We start from the raw sequence: 20551 nt of genomic DNA, 5'->3' as shown, positions 1-20551 counted from the left end.
GGGCTGAATGGTAGTGCAGACAGCACTAGTGAAGGAAAAAAAGTTGGAACTCCTCCTAGGAACTTGTAGTTTTGAGTGCTTGGCTGATGCTACAGCAAGGATGATGCTGAGAAGGACTAAAGGATCTGGAAGAAGAGCAGGAAATTCCCAGGTACTCAAGAGGATGCAGCTCAATGTGTAAGTTGTTTTTTTGTTGAGAACTGACTTTTCTCATGGGACCTGCTGTAAGTGGCTTAGCTGTTCCTCTCACGTGGTGGGATGCACTTGGTGACTTTTTAAATGTTTTGCACTTTTAAAATGTTTTGCTTATTTTACCCTTAAGCAGTTTCTGTTAAAATTAAAAATTTATGTTTAATGCAGAGTACCAAATTTAAAACATTAAGTATTGAAACATGTTTCTTATCTTGACTGTTCCACAAATTGCCTTTCAGAAAGACATTAGACAGCAGAGGACACCAAAAAAGCCCTTTTCAACAGAGCAGGGTGACTGTAGTTTTCAGTTCACCCAAAAGCCATTTGCCTCTAGAATGGCTACAGTGCTCTGAGCAAGACTTTATTTGCAGACTAACATAAAATATACAGTAGATTGGGATGGTGAAATATTTCTACAAAGACATGTAAAGGAGCATATAAATACTATGAAATAATTTATATTCATCCTTCCTGCACAATTTAGCTCTGGAGGCATTGGGTGGCAGCTGTGCTGTGTTGCTGCAGGCCTGAGTGCAACTGTTGGTGTTTCTGGTGTTTCAACTGGTGCAGGCAAGAGTGACTGGCACTGGTGCTTCAAATTGCATACAACAAAAAGTAACCTTTCTAGTTTTCTGAGCAAGGCTTGAAATTGTTCCTGTAATACTCTGAGCTGTTTGTCTTTACAGCTTTCAGATTTACATTTCCTTAAAACTCCATGCTTATGGCTTTTTCTTTTCAACTGGTTGCCTTCATCATTCTGTGGGTATGAGACCTTACATTTTTACTTAAAATGTAGTTTTGTTGCAGTCTTCCTATGATTGCATTCTTGCAATGTGTAACATATCCTATAATGTTAAAGTTTTGTGTTTATTTTACTCAAAGAAAGAAAAAGGTTGGAGTATGAGTCAAATCAAACACTTTGTTTTTCCCCTGAGAAAAGATGAAATCTGCTGTTGTTAATAATAATCTCATTACTGCAGCACTCTGTTAGTGCCTGTAACATCTCCCCAGCTCTCCTCGGGTGGAACCACTGCCCGCCCACTGCTCCGAGTTCTGCCACAATCGATTCATCAGCCCCAGGGCCGGCACACGGGGCTCAGCTGGGAGAGCAGGGCTGGCTTCTGCCTGCTCTGGGCAGCACCAGGGGGAGGAAGAGGAGGAGGAGGCCAGAATCCCTACAGAAACAGCCAGAGCCTTAGCCAGAGCCAGCACAGGCCATTGCTCTGTTGGTTCTGGTACACCACAGGCACACTGGAGTGGTTTGTTAAATGAGAGATGCACCACCCCATGGCTGCCTGGGGCAGGGAAGGTGACTGTGTTTGTATTTCAATGGAACTGAACACAAAGCTACATCTCCATTGTCTTCCAAGCTCTGCTGAGCCCCAAGCCACTTCAGAATCCAGAGTGGGGTCCTGTACCCCAGTTTCAGGTTTATTTTGGAGGGAAAGGAGCAATGTTTTTCAGAAGTTTCACATTTCAGTATTTCACATTGGCCATTTGGTTGTTAGGTTCACCTCATAAAGCAGTTCCTTTAGTACTGGAAATTTGGACAGCCAGGTTTGGGGAACTCTCCTGAAATACTCCTCCTAGGCAGCTTTCCTCATGCCTGTGGGATGAAGAAAAAGACACCTGTCAGGACTGCTGTGTTGAGGTTGCACTGTATCCATGCAGCTTTTCAGTATTCTTCGTGTTTTGTGTCCCTAAACATGGGTAAACATGAACCAGGAGTCTGTCTGAAGACCCAACAAGTGAAGACTCCTCCACCCCCTAGTTTTTATTTAAGCTATAGAATTCTTACACAGACACTGCCAGGAAATAATACCCCATACAGGGTGGAGTATTAAAAATGTGACAATGTTCTGCCACAGGGAAAGAGTCAAGACTAATTAATTTTCAAACCCAAGCAGCTGTAATGAACTGTAGTAAAATACTCCTTTTTTTAAGGCAGTCAAGATGGGAAATTGTCATTTAAATGAGTTGGTCTTAATTCCTGACCAAACCAAGGTCTAGGCAAGACATGCTGTCAGGAAAAAGAGCACTGTTACCTCTTGGCCTGAATCTGTCAATCAGAGGAACAAAGCTGTCAAGGACACTCCGAATTCGGTACACTGGGTGTGAAAACAAAGGTATAAGATAAGCACCATAAAACAAAAAAAGTAAAAAATGGCAAAACCCAAACACTGACACTTGTTTAAACAAGCACATCTGCAACATCATTAGTAACAAAGATCAGGCTGAGTAATGAGAGAACCATCCATAACCTCCCACCATGATAACATGAGATTACAGAGGAGACAAGTTCTTGGTTTGGGAGCCACAACTTAAGGATTTTCAAAATGCACAGGTTTTAATATTTCCAGTAGCTGCTGGCCCAAGCTCATCCTCAGTCCCAGGGGAATGCATGGCAGCCAGGATGCACAGCATCTTATGCAGTGGATCTGGGAAGACAGGCCTTGCTGCTAAAATTACACGTTGTCATGGCAACGCAGCATTCGGCCATTGCTGCAGAAAGAGGTGACTCAGGGTCTTGTGATCACTGAGAAGGAAAAATGAGTCAACCTCTCCCTTCAGTAGCATTAAGGCTGCTTGTCTGCATCCCCTCTGTAACTGGGAGATGTTGGGGGAGTTTCATGGTGAGTTACAGAATCTCAGCCCCGGCAATTTCATGGGCTGTGGCAACTGTGTGACCTTGTCCTTAGAGCAGGGACACAGCTGCTGCTGGAGGGACACTTACCTAGACCAAAGTATATCCCAGTGGTTTCCAGGGAAGCAAAGGTGATTAAACCAATCCCAAGAGAAATGGTCCAATCTAAGGCAACAAAATAAATGTTAGTTTTGTTCATTTTTCTACAGTGCAATGATACATCCTTCTATTGAATTTTGCCTTACCTTTGTAGTAGTAGTAGCAAACTAGTAAAGCTCCAATTGCAAAGCAAAGAATGACAAAATGAAAGAATTCATCTGAAATTGAGAGGGAAGATTAGGTCACAACGGCAGCCATGGCCCTTCCAAATTCACCTTTAGGTACAGAGTATCACTCATGGAATGAAAGCAATTTCCCTGAGATTTCTCAGGGACTAGGCTCAACATTGTGAGAAGCCTCGATGATTTTCATCATGAAGCCTTGATGCACTTCAACAAAGTACTCATGTTGGAAAAATAAAGGATTTTTTGAATCAGAGATCTTATTCTTGGACTAAGGTTCAACAGGTTTGACATCAGGTTGATTTAATAAATCAATTACCATCCTTCCGTATGCCCATCCACCGTACTGTGCACTGAGGGGGGTGAGTGCTCTCCTCCTCATAAGCTACAAAAAAGAGAAGTCTCTTAGTACTATGGAACTGTGAAATTAAGGAGTTCAAAGTTTATTTCCCTTTTGTATCTGAAATAGATTGTCAGAGCAGAATATATGTAAAACTGTTTGTTAGTCTGGAATCCTTTCAGAAAAATCAAATTAGCTATTTTAAAATCACTCCAAAGAGCATGGGTTTAAAAATGAATTTTAAAAAGTATAACCAGATGGCTGTATTAACAATACTGAATTGTTTTAAAGCACTCTGGGTTTTTTCTGCCTGTTCTGCGACAAGCCATAGTCTCAGAATGACAGTGGGGGAGTAAAGCCATAGTACAAGGGAGCTTCAGTTTGATTCCTGGGTGCTTTGCACAACCACAGCTACAGTAAAAGGATCCCTTCATTTCTGAGGGTGTGAGAAACATCCCTCTACTAACACCTGACACCAAGTACTTCTGCACCTCCCAAAAGGAGACCTGCTGCTGAAATGAGTCTCCTGCAGCTACACTGGCACAGAGAAAAAACAACATAAGAACAAATAAGGTATTTTAGAGGTTTAAACACAGAGCAGTTTGCTCTTTGTCATGAGTGGAGTTGCCAAATTCTCCACCTGTATTACCAGAAAGAGCTGAGTATTTTACCATCTCTCCAACAACAGGTTTAAAGCAGCAGTTTTTTCCTTTTCTCTTTGTTGGTGGTTTGAGCAGCCCCTGAGGCACCTGCTGCACCCAAGCCTTTGGGAGTTCATTCAGAACAAGTTTCAGGTGCTGATTTCCCCTACACTGGCAACCTCTGCCTGGCAGTGAATTTTCTCTTAAGATGGAACAGGTGAGTACTAGAGGGGTCCTTTACATGAGCTGTAGACTTTTGCTGTGGTGCTTTTGAACCACAGAACAATTAAACCTTGAACAGAAACTCTGCTCTGGGTCACCTGATACAGGCATCAGTTTTTTGCCTCTTTGAGCAGTCTGGATTGATCACATTCTGGTTTGGGGGCAAACTCAATTATTTTCTTATTAATAACATAGTATTGCTTTATTCTGACTCACAGATACAACCCTGTGCGTTTGTATGAATGATCTATAGATAAAGAATTTAGCAGAACATCAATTCACACATGGCAAGTGTCTGTCCTGTATTACTCTACTTCCTAAAGGTAACAGTCCCACTGTAACTTGGCATCATGGAATGACTTGCACAGTATTTTTTCTGTTAAAGCATTCCATGTTCTTACCTGTTTTCAACCTTCTACTTTTTGATTAGACAATCTCTAAGCATCAAGGAGCTGGTATTGCCCTCACCACACTAAGCAAAACTCCTGAAAGAACATCCACAAAATAAACTTCTTTATTTGCATGTTTGTACTCACCATCTACATCTGAATCTTCTCTTCTGGCAATCTCTGAAAAGAAATATAGTTTTGTTACTTCTGATGGAAAAAATACAAATACAGAGCTTCCCACCATACTCAGCACCAAGAAGCACAGTGAGCAATCACCTATCTGCAACAAAACTGGGGTGAGTGGTAGAGAGGCCAAACACCAAGGGGAAAAGTAATATGACCCTTTCTGCACCTGGCAGTGTGGGGAGAATATGGCCCTGCAGTGGATTCCTCTGCCCTGGTGTTCCTATGGCTCCTTGGGATAGGTAACTCAAAAACCTCCCCAAGGGATTATGGTGCAATTTGTAACTTTCCACTGCACAGAACAGAAGTGGAGCAGATGTCCTCTCCAAAGGCTGCTTCCACTGGGCTGTTTGTCTCTCCTAACTCATCCTGTGGCCTTGGCCTGGGCACAGGAGGGATGAGCTCAGTAATGCAATTAAGCTGTTGGCAATTTCCTGCTGTGGCCTTTTTACAAACATTCTGGGGCTGTGCAGAGTGTCTGGTGGGAGGAAGTCTGCCTTCACACTGCCTGTCTGTGCAGGCCTCTTGCCTGGCACTGTTGCTCTGTTGCTGAGGCTTTCACCTGGCAGCTCCTGCTGGGAATGCTGTGCACTCAGAGCCAAGCATCACTGCTGGCAGAAAGCAGGTTCCAGATCCCTCCCAGCCTTGCACCCCTGCTCAGCAGGAGACAGAGGGCTTCAGGGAATGCTAAAAACTACCTCTAGCTTTTTTGGCTAAGACTGAACAGTTGCCCAACAGAACTGCTGGGTTTTCCCCTAAAGAATGACTGCTATGAGCTGATCTTGTGAGAGCCTGACAGGCCTACAAAAATGGGTTAATTTGCCAGAATACCTTGTACAAATCAACTGCTGTCAGCCAGGCACTACCACAGCCTTGCAACAGAATGTCTGCACCATGCCCAGGCCCAACACCATGCTAACTGGAAACCAAGGGTTTTCAGGCTGAGAGTTATTTTTTAATGTCTCAGCAGGTCAGAAAGAAGACACTGCAGTTATAGTCATTCCAGCAGGATGAGGTGACCCAGGAGTGCTTACCTGAATCTCTGTAGGGAACCATCTCTGCTGGTATTCCTAAAACATGACACAGAGATGAGGTAGGTTAATACCTGCAGTGAGGGTGTCTGTGCCAGTGCCAGCCCATCAGCTCCCTGAAATCAGTGTGGATGTGTAACAGAGACAAGGAAGAGACCAACTCTAACCACTAAAAGAGGGTGCCTCTGCTGGGGATTATGCAGTCAAAAAGTGGGAAGTGACTGAATTCTTCCCCCCTGCTATTCCATCTCTCCAAGTATCTGGAGGGGTAGAATAATTCAGGTAGAATCAGACTCCTGTGAGACAGGTTAGATCTCCTTCTGTCAATTTTAAATGAGCTGCTCTTACATTTGGGCTGAGCTCAGTTTAAGACATTAATTAAAATATTAATGCTTTTACATTTTTACATCCCTAGTTCTATAGGTATTTTTATGTACTGACACAGCACATTTTCTTCATCTGCATTGTACTTATTTTCCATTTTTCCTTTGGTAGGAAAGGAAAATCCTCAGGAACAAGGTGGCCCTTGCTGATGATCTCCAGTCAGTGCTGTGGGCTGACTGCAGCCCCTCTAGGTGGTGGCTGTGACAGATGTTTTCAGAACCCTCTTGCTGCACTTCAGTGGCAGCTGTGCAGACCCAGGCAGAAGGACTCCTCCCACAACAGCAGATTTTGCTGCTTTCCTGGTTCAACTCTGAGCACAGGGCATGGCTGAGTGTCAGCATTAGTTGAGCTTCATCTTGTAGGAAATGTCTTTCCTACAGCCAAATTCTAACTTGTCTTTCTTTTACATCCACACATGTTAATATACCTTTGTTCAACAGCTAACCCAAAGAATGCAAAAAATAATCCTTTTTTGGTTTGTATTGGTTGCCTCTAGTAAAAGCCAATACTGTTGTCACTTTGTCCTACCTCCAAGTAACTGGCCTTCAGTCTTCTGTATTCCTAAATCTTCCTCATCACTGTCTGGATAAGAGAAAGTATTTGTTCATCAGAGTAAAGAAAAATGTGCTAGCAGCATCAGAAACAACAGCACTGTAGTTGTTTGCTCCCAATATAACCATATGAAGGTAAAAATCAAGGCTTTGAAATGCAAGGATCACTATTGGCTGCTTTTGCCTCACAGCTCCCTTCAAAGCTGGCTGAATTGGTGAAACTCAGCAAAACCTGAAGTTGGATTAACTTGTATAAAGGGCTGTAGAGAGAAGTTAGGATCTTTATTTATGGAAGGAATCTTGCAGATTTCTATGCTTCTGAAACCAACTTCCACAAGAGTGGGTGGCAGCCACTGTTTTGCTGATTATGAATCAGGTACTGATGATTTTCTACACTCTCTCTTTTGCACAATTTCTTACTTTATTAAGAGCTCTACAGAATTGCCACATCTCCTTTGTCAATCCTTAAAAACATGCAGTCAGACTAAATTATGTATCAGGGAAAATAAAATAAATCCTCTTTACCTTGTGTATCTTCATCCATAGACTCCTGGGATGAGTTTTTAGACTTTTTGTCCTCTTCTGAATATACAAAATTCCTTTCCAAACTCTTCAGGAGTTTCAATTTTTCATCTTTTTTTGTACAGAGAGAAAAAAAAACATTATCAGTGACTACATTTTCTATTTTACAATTACAGATTTCCCAATGCTTTATTAAAAGTTGCCTGACAGGAAATCAGACCCTTTGTCTAATTTCAGTTGTGTTTTTGGCACACAAAGGGTAGTAGTATAAAGCATCAAATGAAAGCATCATACATGCTACAGTTTAGACCTTCTTAAATGGTTGTGGTAGACACCTAAAGTTTCATATTCTGGTGTTTAATTATTCATAATGTTACCGCTGTGCAAATTCCCACTCCCTGGAGCAGCAGCAGCTGAACGATGCTTCAGCAGGAGAGGAGTGGCTCACCCTGCCCTGGGCTACTTCTGCCAGGGCTCCCTGTGCCGACGCCGCGGCTCCAGCTCCCTCTCGTGGCACAGGAGCACAGCCCTGAGGATCCCAACTGCTGCTGCCTCCTGCGGCCGGGGGTGACTCTGAACAGCTTCACACCCAGCTCTGGGCTCAGGGCCGGGGCTCTGAGCAGCTCTTTATCAGGAGGTGCAGGATTTGGGCACAGGCAGGTAGATGGGATTCCTTCTCCTCCGGCTCCTCGAGGCTGCTTACAGCCCAAGGGTCTTGTAACCAACATTCCTGCTCTGGGAGATGACCAAAGCTGGGCTGTGCACCAGGATGGGAGGTCTCTCCCCTTCAGGAACATGTTTAATCAAGGCAGAAGCAGGAACAGGATGTCCTTGAGGGTCCCCAGCTAAATTTAGGGTCATCTTAAGTGAGTGCTCCTCTGTCATCTATTAAAGACAATTAATGACTATGGACCCAGTGAAAGTGCCCCTGGTTTCTTCCTGCACAGCCAGGCAAATAAGTCTCTTTTATCTTGTTGCCAGGTTCAGCACCCTGTGTGCTATCCCCTGTCCATTCCTTTTAGTATTACATATGCTGCTAGGGAATTATATATGTACAAATATTTTCACTGCCTCAGCTCTGATTTCCTACCACTGTGAGCGCTCAGGGGGGTCCTGGCTGGCTGGATAACAGTCTGTGCAAAAAGTCAGGGAAAACATTCTCAAGTCAGAGAAACTTCTTTGGCAGCATCATCCCAGGACATGCTCTCTCCCTAAACACAAGTAGTTTTTTCTCCAGAAGAAGGCAAGTCTAACTACAGTTAAATACTAACTTTGGCTCTCCTTACCACCACACCTAACTGCCTTTCCTGAGCAGCACTTCCAGAAAGTTCAGTTGTTCACTAACAATCACTTCCAAGCACATAACAGAGTGTTCAAGCTGCTGTCAAGTCCCACTGACAGCTGACAGGAACAGGTAGGACTCACCCTTTCCCTTGGAGCTGGGCAGCTGCCTGTACCCAGATGGGTTGGAAGTCTTCAGCAAAAGGTAGAGAAGAGCCATTGCCCTGACTCCTTTCTTCTCTATGGCTTTCAGGCAGGCAGCACAGCCTCCAGGGAGGACATCACAGCTGTTAAGGAGCTGGAAAGGAGGTAAGTAACTAGCAAATGGTCTTTCCAATAAAACACAGCCTGTAGAAGCACACCTTCATGGGCAAATGAGTGTATCCCACCCTGCTCCTACTATACAAAGGGAAAACCAGGGACAAAGAGTCATGTCAAAGATGGGAAGAGAATGTAAACTCCATTGAGCAACTCAGAGCAGAGCCATCAACTGGGAAAAACAGCATGGTGGGCAATAGTTAACTATTCAGAGAGCTGGAGAAATACAGCTATAGGGTCTGAAAAAGGCCATGCAATTGCTGCAGTATCTTACAGCAAAATATGACTAACAATGGTCCTGCCTAGAACACACTGAGCTGAGCTGATCCTGAGGAATTTATACAGAGCCAGTTATTTTTGCACATGGAGAGCAGTGAAGCAAAAAGCAGTGGCCTGAACCTCATTTATCTAAGTGCCCTGTTACACCTTCTAATGTATTTCAGTACATCAGCTAGTGGGACTGTGTTCTCTCTCCCCAGAGTATAGTAGAAAAGTAAAATAACAAGGATAAGTGTTCCTTTGGTAACTTACATTGTTCTTTTCTTCAGTATTCAGGATAGGTGGGTCAGTAGAGGCCAAGCATTTCACAAGTGATTCCCAGAAGGACTGGTTCATTTTCTCATGTGTCTCCAAGTACTTGGCATCAGCAGCAAAAACTCTCTGAAAAATGTCTGTAAGGAAAACAAACCTGTCACTGTGCAGGAGTAGAGGGGGGTTCATGGCAGTGTTCCTGTGGTGCTCAGTGCAGGTGTGGAGACAGACACCAGGCTGTAACACACTGCCCAATAAAAGCATACAGGAAAGAGAGTGCTGCTGTATTGTATAAAGCACCTCAGTCTGCCACAAAACAGCAGACAAATGTCAATAGTCCATACAAATGACTGATGTCTCTGTGATGCTGTTGTCTCAGTTACAGAAGCATGGCAAGTGTTCCCAAAGTATTCCTAGCTGTTTACATGTGTTTATTCTGACCATGCTGTTCTACAGACAGGCACAAAGACCCCAAGGACTGGATACCAAGGCACTGAGATTGCTCATCAGGCATTTAATGCACAGTAAAGTCTGCTTCATGTACCTAAATTCCCACTTGCATGTGCACAAAGCCTAACAGGAACCTGTGGAAGAGCTGGGAATTGAGTGCTGGTCTCTCTTTTACAAGCAAGGATGGATAGGGTGTGTTTTCAGAGGAAACAGATTTCATGGACTCATGTCCACCCTGGCAAACAGTGCTGTGCCCTGTGCATGAGCCAAAGCTCTGATCTTTGTGTGCATCCCTCACCTTGCTGTTCTTCAGTAAGATCTGGGATTGGGACATCCAAATTCTCCATTGCTGTGCCTGTTTGAAAGGGGAGAAAAAGCACAATTAGAATCAGGTCACTGACCTTCCTGGTTTTCTGTCTATGATTTTCTGCAAACACAGTGTCTCTCTCTGGGCCTTTCAGTTTTGAAATCACTTCTCTGTTTCACATCATGATTCATTTACCCTCCTGGGACCCAATTCTTGACTCCTCCAAGTGAGCCCGACTGGCCTTTGGTTATTAGGAAAGAACAAAAGTCTGATCATCATGAGTAAAACAAAAAGAAGTCAGACTTGATCATTGACATTGTTGTTTTGTAAAGCTACCAAGGTGTCTAATTAAACATTTACCACAGATGTGAGTAACCTAATAGGCTGGGTTCAATTCATGAAACAGAGCAATTATCCTGTACCTTTTAGATCCTAATACTTAAAATGTATCAGCCAGGAAAAAGAACAGAAATAGTTCCTAGGAAAGTCCCACAAGACTTTTGAATTCTTGCCTCACAGAAGACTTTGATACTTCAACATCTGTCTTCCCAAGCTGTCATGCAAAGGAAATCTCCATTAACTTTATGAATCACAAACTTTTAAGTGTTGATCCCAGACTAATTACTGGTATTTGCCACAGAAACAAATGTTTTGACATCTCCAAAATTAAGCATTTCCTTTTGCTTTGATAAACTTGCCACAGAAGTTTTGGGCTGAGGCTGGAATATTCTGATGGTGCACATTTTCTGGTGGCTGTGGTTCTGAACTGTTGCCTCTGCCTAGCATGGTCCAGGCATTCTGCACTGATGCATCTCCCCTCGTGCAACATTGCAACCAACCAACAGCTGTACTGAGAGATGCAAAAGAAGGGGTTTGGGGAGCCTAAAGCACAGTTTCCACTATGCAGGATGCAACAGTAAAACAGTTTATATGTCCACACATTTTCTTACAATATGACTTTTGGATCCATTCAACAAAACACTTCCAATCAAGCAGTTTGAAAACTAAGTATACCCTTCAAACTTCCAGAGGAAAACATGTTTCTTTTTCTACTGGCACTTTCAGTTCTCTAAAGACAGTCATATCAGTCCAGAAAACATTCTAATACAAAACCCAAAACAGGTCAGTTAATATGTTCAGAAGGATACTGTAACACATAAGCAAACACTCAAACAGAACAACTTTTTAGGGTGTCAGTTCTCAGACAGAGGAAATTAGACACAAACAGACTTCAAAAGACTTCTGGGAAAATTACATAACCACTTTCAGTGCTCAGCTCAGAAAACTCAGCTTACCTGCCTCCAAAGTGTATTATGAGAGAACAATATTTTAACAACATTTTGAAATTATTCCCAGTGGTGTATCTATGCAAAAGGTCTACAGATCTTCCCCTTTCCCTGACTTACATCCAGCCTTTGCTGCTGTAGCTGTGGCAGCAGCCCTGTGGGAGCTGTGAGCACCGATAGGGAATGCAGGAAATGCATCTGTCCCCTCTGTGGGTAAGCATCAGCTGATGTGGAAATGTAGGAACCCAGCACACCACACCCTGGACAGACTCGTTCTTGGCCACTCAATCAAGAATGTCAGTTCATAGGCACTTAGATATCTCCAGCTATGGTTTTCTGCCTTTTTCAGTCTCTTTCTTGCCTTCCTATTTGCTCAACTTAGACCTTGCAACAGTTGCTTGTTTAACCTAAATCCTTTAGGGCTCTCTCTGGACTGCGTGGTAAAAATACAAGAGCTAAAGGAACAAAAGTACTTTGAATATAAACATTTTTTCCCAGCTGATTAATTCAATTTCAGAAAATAATTTAAAAGTATCCTGATATTTTACTAATGAAACTCAGGAGGTTTGTCTTTGGGCTTCCAAATACTTAGTGAAGGCCACTTTCAGTGGCATTTTAAGGCAGGTTGCTCTTCCCCTACCAGGAACCTGTCACAGCAGCTGCCTTATCCCAGCTTTGCATCATCCCAAAGACAAAGTGAGCAGGAGGGCACTACCTGACCTGTCCTGCCATGCACACAGGAAGAGCAGATTCAACACTGAAGGCAGGGCAGACACTGCTAACGTCATCTTCATCTGCTATCAGACTGATTTACTTCAAAACTGCTCATTTGCTGGCCCAAATGAACAAGCAGACTGCTCAGCTGTTCCAGCAACAGAAACACAGTTGCCTAATGCACTTTTGTATCCTGCTGTGGTAAGACCTGGATGCCACAAGAGGATCCAAGAGCACTCAGCATCTGCTCCCATCTCCCTTTCTGTGCCTCCAGCACAGCTCAGCCCAGTCAGTCACCAAGATTTACATTAGCCAAGGAAGTTGGGTAGCTAATTTCTCTTAGACTATGCACATTAATTCCCCTGTGGCTCTTCTGGAAAGAAAATCAGATCTAAACAAAGGATAAGTATAGGTGCCTAATTATTGTATGTTTTAAAAGTGACTTAGTTGATTATACCTCATAATGAGAGAGGGATGATGATATACAGGCATTTCAGCCTGGCCATGAGCTCACTGGGGAATGACATGAACAACAGACCTCACCTTGTTTTCCTCACAGTAAATCAGAATTTAATTGTAGTGAGGTCTTTTTAATGTGTTAGAACAAAATTTGTGTGCAGAGTCAGATTTAGAAAGTGAGGTTAATAACTTCCATGCATGAAGTTTTGCTTAGCTGATTAAATATATCTGAGGGATATTGCTCAATGGGAAAACAAAAAAAAAATGCAAATAAAATAAAATAAGATTGTTTTAACTTCAAGACAAAAATCAGACAATCCCAGATCTTTTCCCTTTGAAACTACTTTCACCTTTCATTTTAAGTTATATGCTGACACCTAAACCTGCTAAATTTTATTTTAAAGATAAAGTCCCTCAATTCCCTTCTCTCAAATCAAACCAAACCAACTTCTTAAAGCACACCTGCAAGTCTTAGCAGTCTTAGGTTGGTCCTAGCAGCTGGTTCCACAAGAAGACGTCCTGGAGGGCCGTAGCTGTGATGAAAGCTGAGTTTCTTCCTGTGAGACAACAAAAACTGATCCACACCAGTTCCGTTTGAAACCCTTCCTGCTCCAGTCTCCTCAGGCTGTGGTAATAATTCTGCTACCCTTCTGCTTGCCTTCCTGTTGTCAAATGCAGCTGAAATGTGACAGAGAAGTAGCAAAACTTGGACTTTTCACTCTCCTTGAACACAGGCATGTAGAGAGACCCAGCAAGTGCATGTCACCACAGCAAGGGCAGCTCCCCAGCTCTGACAGCCCCATGGGGGTGAGGAAGGAGCAGGCACAGCCCATGCACTCCTTGCCACAGCTCCAGCACTTCCTTCCTCCCCTGGCTTTCACAGCAGGCCCAGACACGGTGGCTGCACTGCTGCCAGCCCCACACCTGTAAGCCCTGGGGATGTTGCTGCCCATTTTCCAGCTCTGCCTTAAGCACTGACATGCAACATATGAAATTACTCAGTTTGTGTTTCTCCTTTCACGCCCTGTGCCTCTCTGTGATGGCTGTAAAGCTCTGAAGGAAGAATATTAATGCATCAGAAGCCAGAAATGTTAATGCTCGTAGCCTGAGTAAAATTAAGGCAAACAAATCTTTCTCTTTGCATAAAGTGTTGGGGTTGCTGCAAGGATTTTAGAGAAAAAGAACTATTTAAAAGATGGGGAAGTTGAGTCAAAAAGACTCCAGTTGAGTCAGTAAGAGAGGTTCTAGGGAAGTCCTGTAATCCCCACAGCACCCTTTTCCTGTACAGTGGCTCGGTGCCTCAAACAGCAACCAATAGCCCAGCAGTACCAAGAGCCAGCAGGCAGCCCCCCAGCACCCTCAGGCTTGGCCCCAAGAAGCTCCTGAGCCCCTCGCCAGCACTCACCTGCACGGCTGTGTGGTGGTTCAGGATCCTGGCTCAGGGATCCCAGCCCAGGGAAGGCGTCAGGGCCGGGGCCTCACGTGGCCTCCCCTGACTCACGGGTGAGCAGCGGCGGCTCCGTTTCTCTGTTGCTGCTGAGGTCACACTGCAGGCGTGTGTTCCCATGTCCCTGAGCCCAGGGGATGTGGCCAAGGGCCAGTCCCACTGGCACAGAGTGAGGAGCTGTGCAGGTCCCAGCCCGCCGCAGGTAGTAATGGCCCTCAGCAGCCAGGACCCCTCACTCCTGCCCGTGGTTGCTCCAGCACAGCCCCTGCTCCGGCTGGAGACCCAGCCCCACTTGTTTGGCCTCCCTGGGACATCAGGAAGGCACTGGGGATGTAGAATCCACTCTGTGGGAAGAGGCCCTGGGCTCTGCTAAAGCTAAGCAAGGACACCATGATGAGGGTGTGGAAGGCCAGGCATGCTCCCCTCCTGCTCAGGACATCCCAGGATGGCACAGGGGGGCTGCCTGTGCAGCTGGGCCAGTGGCAGCAAAGGGAAACATGTCCTCCACACCTCCTGTCCCCAGCAGCCACAGAGGGTGCTGACAACACAGAGCCTCTGCTCATCCTATACCCACTGTAAGGTCATTGGTGCTCCCCTCCAGCCCTTCTCAGCCACTCATCTTACAGCACAACGTATCTGCAGCCCTGGGGCTGTTTGTCTGTTGTTCAGGACAGCTGCTCCCTCACTGGCAGGGATGATTTCTGAGCCAGCCAATCTTCACCACAATGAAACAAAAGTAGGAAAGGAGGGGGCAAATTCCTGCAGTGCACCACAGCACAAGGTGGCAGATGTTTGTTCACCTGAAAATGTATGTGAGGAGTGACAGCCAGTGTCAAAGGAGACTCCTTGGGACACTCCAATAGCACAGTGGCTGCTGGTTACACAAGGTGTGGTCATGTAAGTCATTTGTCAAATTCAGCTAATGGTTTGACCCTGGTGCAGTTGGTACCCCAGGAAGGATTGTACTCCCTCCCTCTGCTCTCCTCACTTCCTTATCTCCTGATGCTTCTGGAGTGACTGGGAGACAGGTAAAGTAAGTTATACTTCCTAGAGTAGGTGTGCATTTATTTTTCTTTTCCAGTTTGTTTCGCTGTTTGCTGTGGTTTTTTGCTATTTTTTTAGAGGGAGAAATGATTGAGGTTTGTGGTTTTTAAGCCAGATATTCCACTACTTTTCTACAAGTGCCTACTCAAGTGCCTTGTCTCACCTCCCCTGCCATTTTTAATTACATGTAGCATTGAACACTTAAAGCAGCTAATATCCTGTATCTACTGCTGGGAAGATTGTAATGCTTTATCATGTATTACATGCATTTACCTGGCCCTTATTTGGGATCTGTCCTCTGAGAGATTAAGGAGAATGGTGATTTATTCTTTGTATGCTGGGAAAATTGCTTCCAGGAGGGGTTTAGAGAGGTGAGACACAGGCAGAGCAGCTCTTGTGCTTGACACTAATTGGGTGCAACGTGTGTGTGGATTTGTCACACAGGCAGGTTGCATGAGAAATGTAGAAATACTGCTAAGTGAGTGTAGGAGGGGCCCAGTGATGGAACATAGAGTAGTTATTGCTCATTATGTCATCACATTTCTGACAGATTTAAACAGTCCCATGACTCCTCTTGCCCTACCCTGACTTTCATCCAATGGGTTGGTTAAATTACTCCCTCCTGTGCTACTTACTTACTTGCCACTTATTTTGCTTTAAATAAAGTCTGCTTCAACAATTGTTGTGATCCTGTGAAGCATAGGTAAGTGCAGGGGGATTATACCTCACTGCCAGCTGTACTTTGCAGGCTCCAGGTAGTTTACAGCTACCTTTCTGCTTTTAAACTATGAGACTTAAGAGAGAAGAAAAAAGCAACAAACATTGTACACAACCCACTCCCTAACCTTCCAGACCATCACTGAACCAGTAACACCCTGTTATGCTGAAATCAGGTCAAAGATGTTTGCTTTTGGCTGGAACAAAGCCTGAGATTTTGCTATGAAATTGTGGAATCATATGAGTAGATCATGTTGTACCTTACTAAGATTTTTGGAAATTTTTTTCTCATTCTGTATCCTTCTGTGGAATTACTTGCCATAATAAATAATTCATTGTATTACTATTTTAAATTAACACAGTACAATTTTTGCTAAAGCCTGTTAAATTTAAGAACTAGGCCTATTTGAGCAGGCTAAATCAAAGGCCAGGATGTATCACTCACTTCCTGGAGGATTACTGAGTTTCTCAGGTGCTGCTATCAACAGCTCCCGAGGCAGAAGAGTGAGTGCTTCCAGTACTGACAAGCACAGGATCCTCCCCTTAGTGGCTGCAGGTAATGATGGAAATTCCCTCCTTATGGGAGCTCCCTTTTATTATGATCAGCACATTACTGGCTCTGAGGAATGAGAGGGAGGGGGTGTCTGGCCTCTGGAGCACTGGCTGCTGGTCCTTCCAATTTAGCTACAAGGGCCCTCTTCAGTTACAGTCTGGCTGCTTTAGCCCAGGCCCATCAGTAGGATGGACAGTGCAGCCCCAACACAAAGCACAAATCCAAAAAGGACAGGCTGCTGGCTGACAGAAGTAGGGAACAGTGAGCCCTTCCCAGCCCCTGCCCTGGCTGAGCAGTGCTGCAGCAAGCACAGAGATCAACACTGCCCTAACTGGAGAACTGCTTCCATGAGCAACCTCCAAAAAAATCTGCTCCTCTCCTTTTCTTGTTCTCCCAGTTCACTGGGCTCCCTTTCCATCCCCAGTCTTCTGGTCTAGCAATAGGGCTGGAAATGCCTCATGGAAGCAGAGCCAAAGGCAGGGGAGCACAGATACTCCCTGGGAAGCACCACGAGCCTGAGGGACAATTCCCAGCTTCAGCTGATCCTCCCTCTTGATAAAGCCCTTTTCCTCAGCACTCTTAAGCACACAGGCAATGCCAAGGATTTCAATATTTAATCCTGATGTTTTGTGGGATGGGTTTGGTCCTGGATCCATTTTGTAACTCTGTCAGCAAGGCAGGCTGTGACCTGTCCCCACTGCTTTGTCACCAGTGTACCTGCCAGGAGATGGCAAGGCCAGGAAGCAGAACAGCCTACAAAGGTAAGGAGGCACGGGATGGTTACCTGGTAGGGTTACCTGGTGGCACAGGGGCAACACAGGGAGAGTCACAGAGCCAGGCTGGGGCTGGGCCAGCAGCTCTGTGCAGCACTGACCAAACTGGCTGGGACATCCTCCAGAAAAGGTGAACCTCAGAGCTCCCACAGGCCTGACTGAAGTCAGCAGGACTCAGAGTTTTATCTGCCCATTATTCCCCCAGGACATTATTCTCAAACTTTTGCTCCAGGACATACCCAACAATAATCCTCTCTTCCTCCAAAAAGAGGGTTTTGTCAACGACTGGCTTTACACTTCTGTGATATAAAGTGAAAACACACAGGCTGTGTCAGAATGAACAGGGAGAGAGGGATGGGGAAGGTAAGTGGAAAGGTGAGCTCAGGGTACAGCCACCCTAATGCTTTTATGTACTCCAAGGCCAAGTTTCCAGCTCCCAGGATGTGCAGAGCTCAGAGCAGCACTGCTGGCAGCTTTTGGAAATTGGACACAAAACCTCCCACACTCCTGTGACCTTCCCATCTCACTGACCTGGGGAGCAGCAGCAATCCCAGGCTGGCAGGGCCAATCTTCTCCTCGTGAAACAACTACTCCAGTGACATCAGCTGCTGTCGGTGCCTTGGCACCAGGATGCAAGCAGACACCATCTTCTGGGATTTTTAAAATTCAGCCTTGCAAAGCTCTTAGGATCAAAGTGCAGCTGTCCCTCAACAACTCAGCTGTGTCCTAAAACACTCCTCTCTTGAAATGGCCTCAGCTCACTGAATTATCAGGTTCAATCACCTGCAACATAAAGGGGATGAAGGTACATTTCACTTTAAAACTGTTTCCTAAAATCAAGGGTCTGCTCACAGTAGGCACTGAGAGCCCAAAGGGTATTTACTAAAAGCTAGAACTATTTGAGAAATCTGGTCCAATCCATTCATCTTAAAAGATGTACTCTGGATCAGACTAAAACTTTTTTGGCTTATGCAAATCTTGAATCAAGTTCTAGATCTGAATCAAGTTCTACTTCTGCTGACACCACACAAAGGGTGATGCCAATACACCATGTCTTCCACCCAGATCAAAACACTACAGCTCATTCCCAAACCTTGGAGCCCCTAATGAGCACTGCAGGACTGTTCCAATCACTCCATGAGGCCTGGCTGCCTGGCCAGCAGGCAGTGAGCACTACAAGCCCAGTGTCTGTCATCCAAGACAGACAAACCTTTCTCAAGCTAGACTGGCTCAGGCTCTCTAGGTCAATTCTGGCACCTTCATAGGGGGCTGCAAACCAGGTTCTCTGCAGTTCAGACTCTGGAAAAAGGTCTCAGACCACCATCAGGTCTCTGATGACCATAAGCAGAGCACCCAGCCCTCTCAGGAGATGAGGACAGCATGGTATCAGGACATAGAGGACACAGCCATCTCTGCTACATTAAATGTGTGGTGGGGAGAACAGCACCACTAACATACCACATAAATCATCTAAATTAGAATACACAAATCCACTCCAGAAAAGTTTAATGTGGGTTCCTGGGGCATCATATTCTAAAAAAAAAAAAAAAAAACAAAAAAACAAACCAAAAACCAAAATACAGTACAAAGAAAAAAGGCAAACAGAATTCCCCAGTATTTAAAATAATGAAATGTATCAAAGCTCCATCTGTATCAAAGGCTGCATGCCACAGCAGCTGCTGGAGGAAGCAGTACCAGCCTGAGGACCAGGAGGCTTCACCTCCCAGAGACAGCCTGGAATAAGCAGCACCCAACCAGAAAACCTGGCTCCTTAGGGAACTAGTAAGACTCCTTGAAAGGAAAAGGGCAGAACTCTGTAGTGCAGTGAGCTGCCCAGCATCCCTGCTGCTGGGAGATGAACCAGACAGGTTGATCCCACAGTGCTGAAGCTCTGTGAGAGCACAAATCCTGGGGGGAGTGGCACCTTCCAGCAGACTGCCCCAACTGCGTGGCAAATCCTACTCCTTTGAGAAATCCTGGTATGAGAGGAAAAAGAGCCATTCCAACAGGCAGTCAGGAGACCAGGAAGGGATTGAGACACACCATGTTACTAGCTGGGAACAGAAACAAGCAATGGATCTCGAGTTAAGAGGTCAGCCCAGTACAGACACAGTGCCAGGGATTGTCTGTGGTACCCTGTCTCCCATTCAGTCTTTGGATTGAAGAACCTTAGCATAATTTAGGCAAGAACCTCTGCTGGTCTCTGCCTCAACCCCATCCCATTCAAAGCAGGGCTAACTTCAACATCCAATTAGTTCAGGGCCTTCTCCAGATAAATACTGAGTTTAAATACTGAGTTATCTCCAATGATGGAGATCTCAGGACTCCAGCACATGCACAGTAAGCAATGCATGGGCCATGGCAGTACTTCTGATGTACTTGGGCTACAGAGCAGCCACCTTGGAGCCAAGGGAGAGCTGCTTTCCTTCCATCTATCAATCTTCTTATGACAACAGTATAATTTGATATGGCCCCTACACCCAACAGCAGTGAGCCATGGCTGTTCCACTTCACTGCAGGGCTACTACAAAGCACTCATTTGCACAGGTACTGTGCTCCAAAGGCAGCCAAGCCTCCCTGATGTGCAGCCCAAAATGACAGTAACCATGAAAGCTGAGGAAAAAGCTGGAGGAGCACTTATTCAAACAATGGAAAACAGAGATTCCTATGGAGAACAAACCTGTGAGCTCAGAGGAGGACCTACATCAACAAGGAACCGGCTGATGTCAGACAGCATCAAAAATATAACAAACATTAAGTAACTCAGGTGCTCAGTAAACACTGCAGGCATGACAGTGCCATCATGAAAAAGCTAAGATTACAGTTGGAAAATACACCAAAACTTTTAAAGCCTGCTGGGAAGTAATAAAACCTTTCTTGATATCAATTCCATGGACTCCCCAACAAACACTAAATATGAGCAGTGAATGTGCAGATCTGGATGCCCACTGAAAAACTGAGATAAATGGAGGAGTGGTGGGGAAGGGCTGAGAGACTTCCTTCTCCTTGCCACTTGCCTCGCAGAGAGGAGAAACACCTCTTCCTGGGTGCTGGCAAAAGGCTCTCTCCTGTGGCATGTGCACCAGCCAGGCGAGCCTGCTGTCCCCACACTGCCCTGACATGTGCACATGTGAAGGCTGAGACACCCTCCAGACCTTAGGGATCACCAGATTTTCTATGATCCCAGCAGGAGCACAAAGCGCCCCAAAGGCCAGTCAGGTGCCTCCAGGAGCTGACAACAGCCTGGCCCGCAGCCCCTGTGGTACAGCCCCCACGCGTGGGGAGGAACGT

General features: G+C 45.2%; 1 protein-coding gene across 3 annotated transcripts; it reads right to left on the bottom strand.

Moving 5' to 3' along the window:
* Window positions 1-464: 464 nt before the first annotated feature.
* TMEM40 (transmembrane protein 40) lies at window positions 465-20543 on the bottom strand. Of its 3 annotated transcripts, none has more exons than XM_036391004.2 (14): window positions 14132-20543; window positions 13189-13404; window positions 10259-10315; window positions 9511-9650; window positions 8806-8959; window positions 7384-7491; window positions 6836-6889; window positions 5927-5962; window positions 4857-4889; window positions 3437-3502; window positions 3082-3153; window positions 2927-3001; window positions 2238-2300; window positions 465-1798 (listed from the first exon to the last, which is right to left on the bottom strand). In XM_036391004.2, the coding sequence occupies exons 3-14, from the start codon at window positions 10305-10307 to the stop codon at window positions 1779-1781; spliced, it is 870 nt and encodes a 289-aa protein (XP_036246897.1). In that variant the 5' UTR covers window positions 10308-10315; window positions 13189-13404; window positions 14132-20543; the 3' UTR covers window positions 465-1778. The 3 variants fall into 3 exon arrangements, with proteins under 3 accessions (XP_036246897.1, XP_036246898.1, XP_036246896.1); XM_036391005.2 differs by having other exon boundaries at window positions 13189-13283; XM_036391003.1 differs by lacking the exon at window positions 14132-20543 and having other exon boundaries at window positions 13189-14119.
* Window positions 20544-20551: the final 8 nt, after the last annotated feature.

The sequence above is a fragment of the Molothrus ater genome, chromosome 11, assembly GCF_012460135.2.
Source record: "Molothrus ater isolate BHLD 08-10-18 breed brown headed cowbird chromosome 11, BPBGC_Mater_1.1, whole genome shotgun sequence".
NCBI classification, from domain to species: Eukaryota; Metazoa; Chordata; class Aves; order Passeriformes; family Icteridae; genus Molothrus; species Molothrus ater.
The sequence above is the reverse complement of the archived record's forward strand: the minus strand, read 5'-3'. Positions and strand labels throughout refer to the sequence as shown.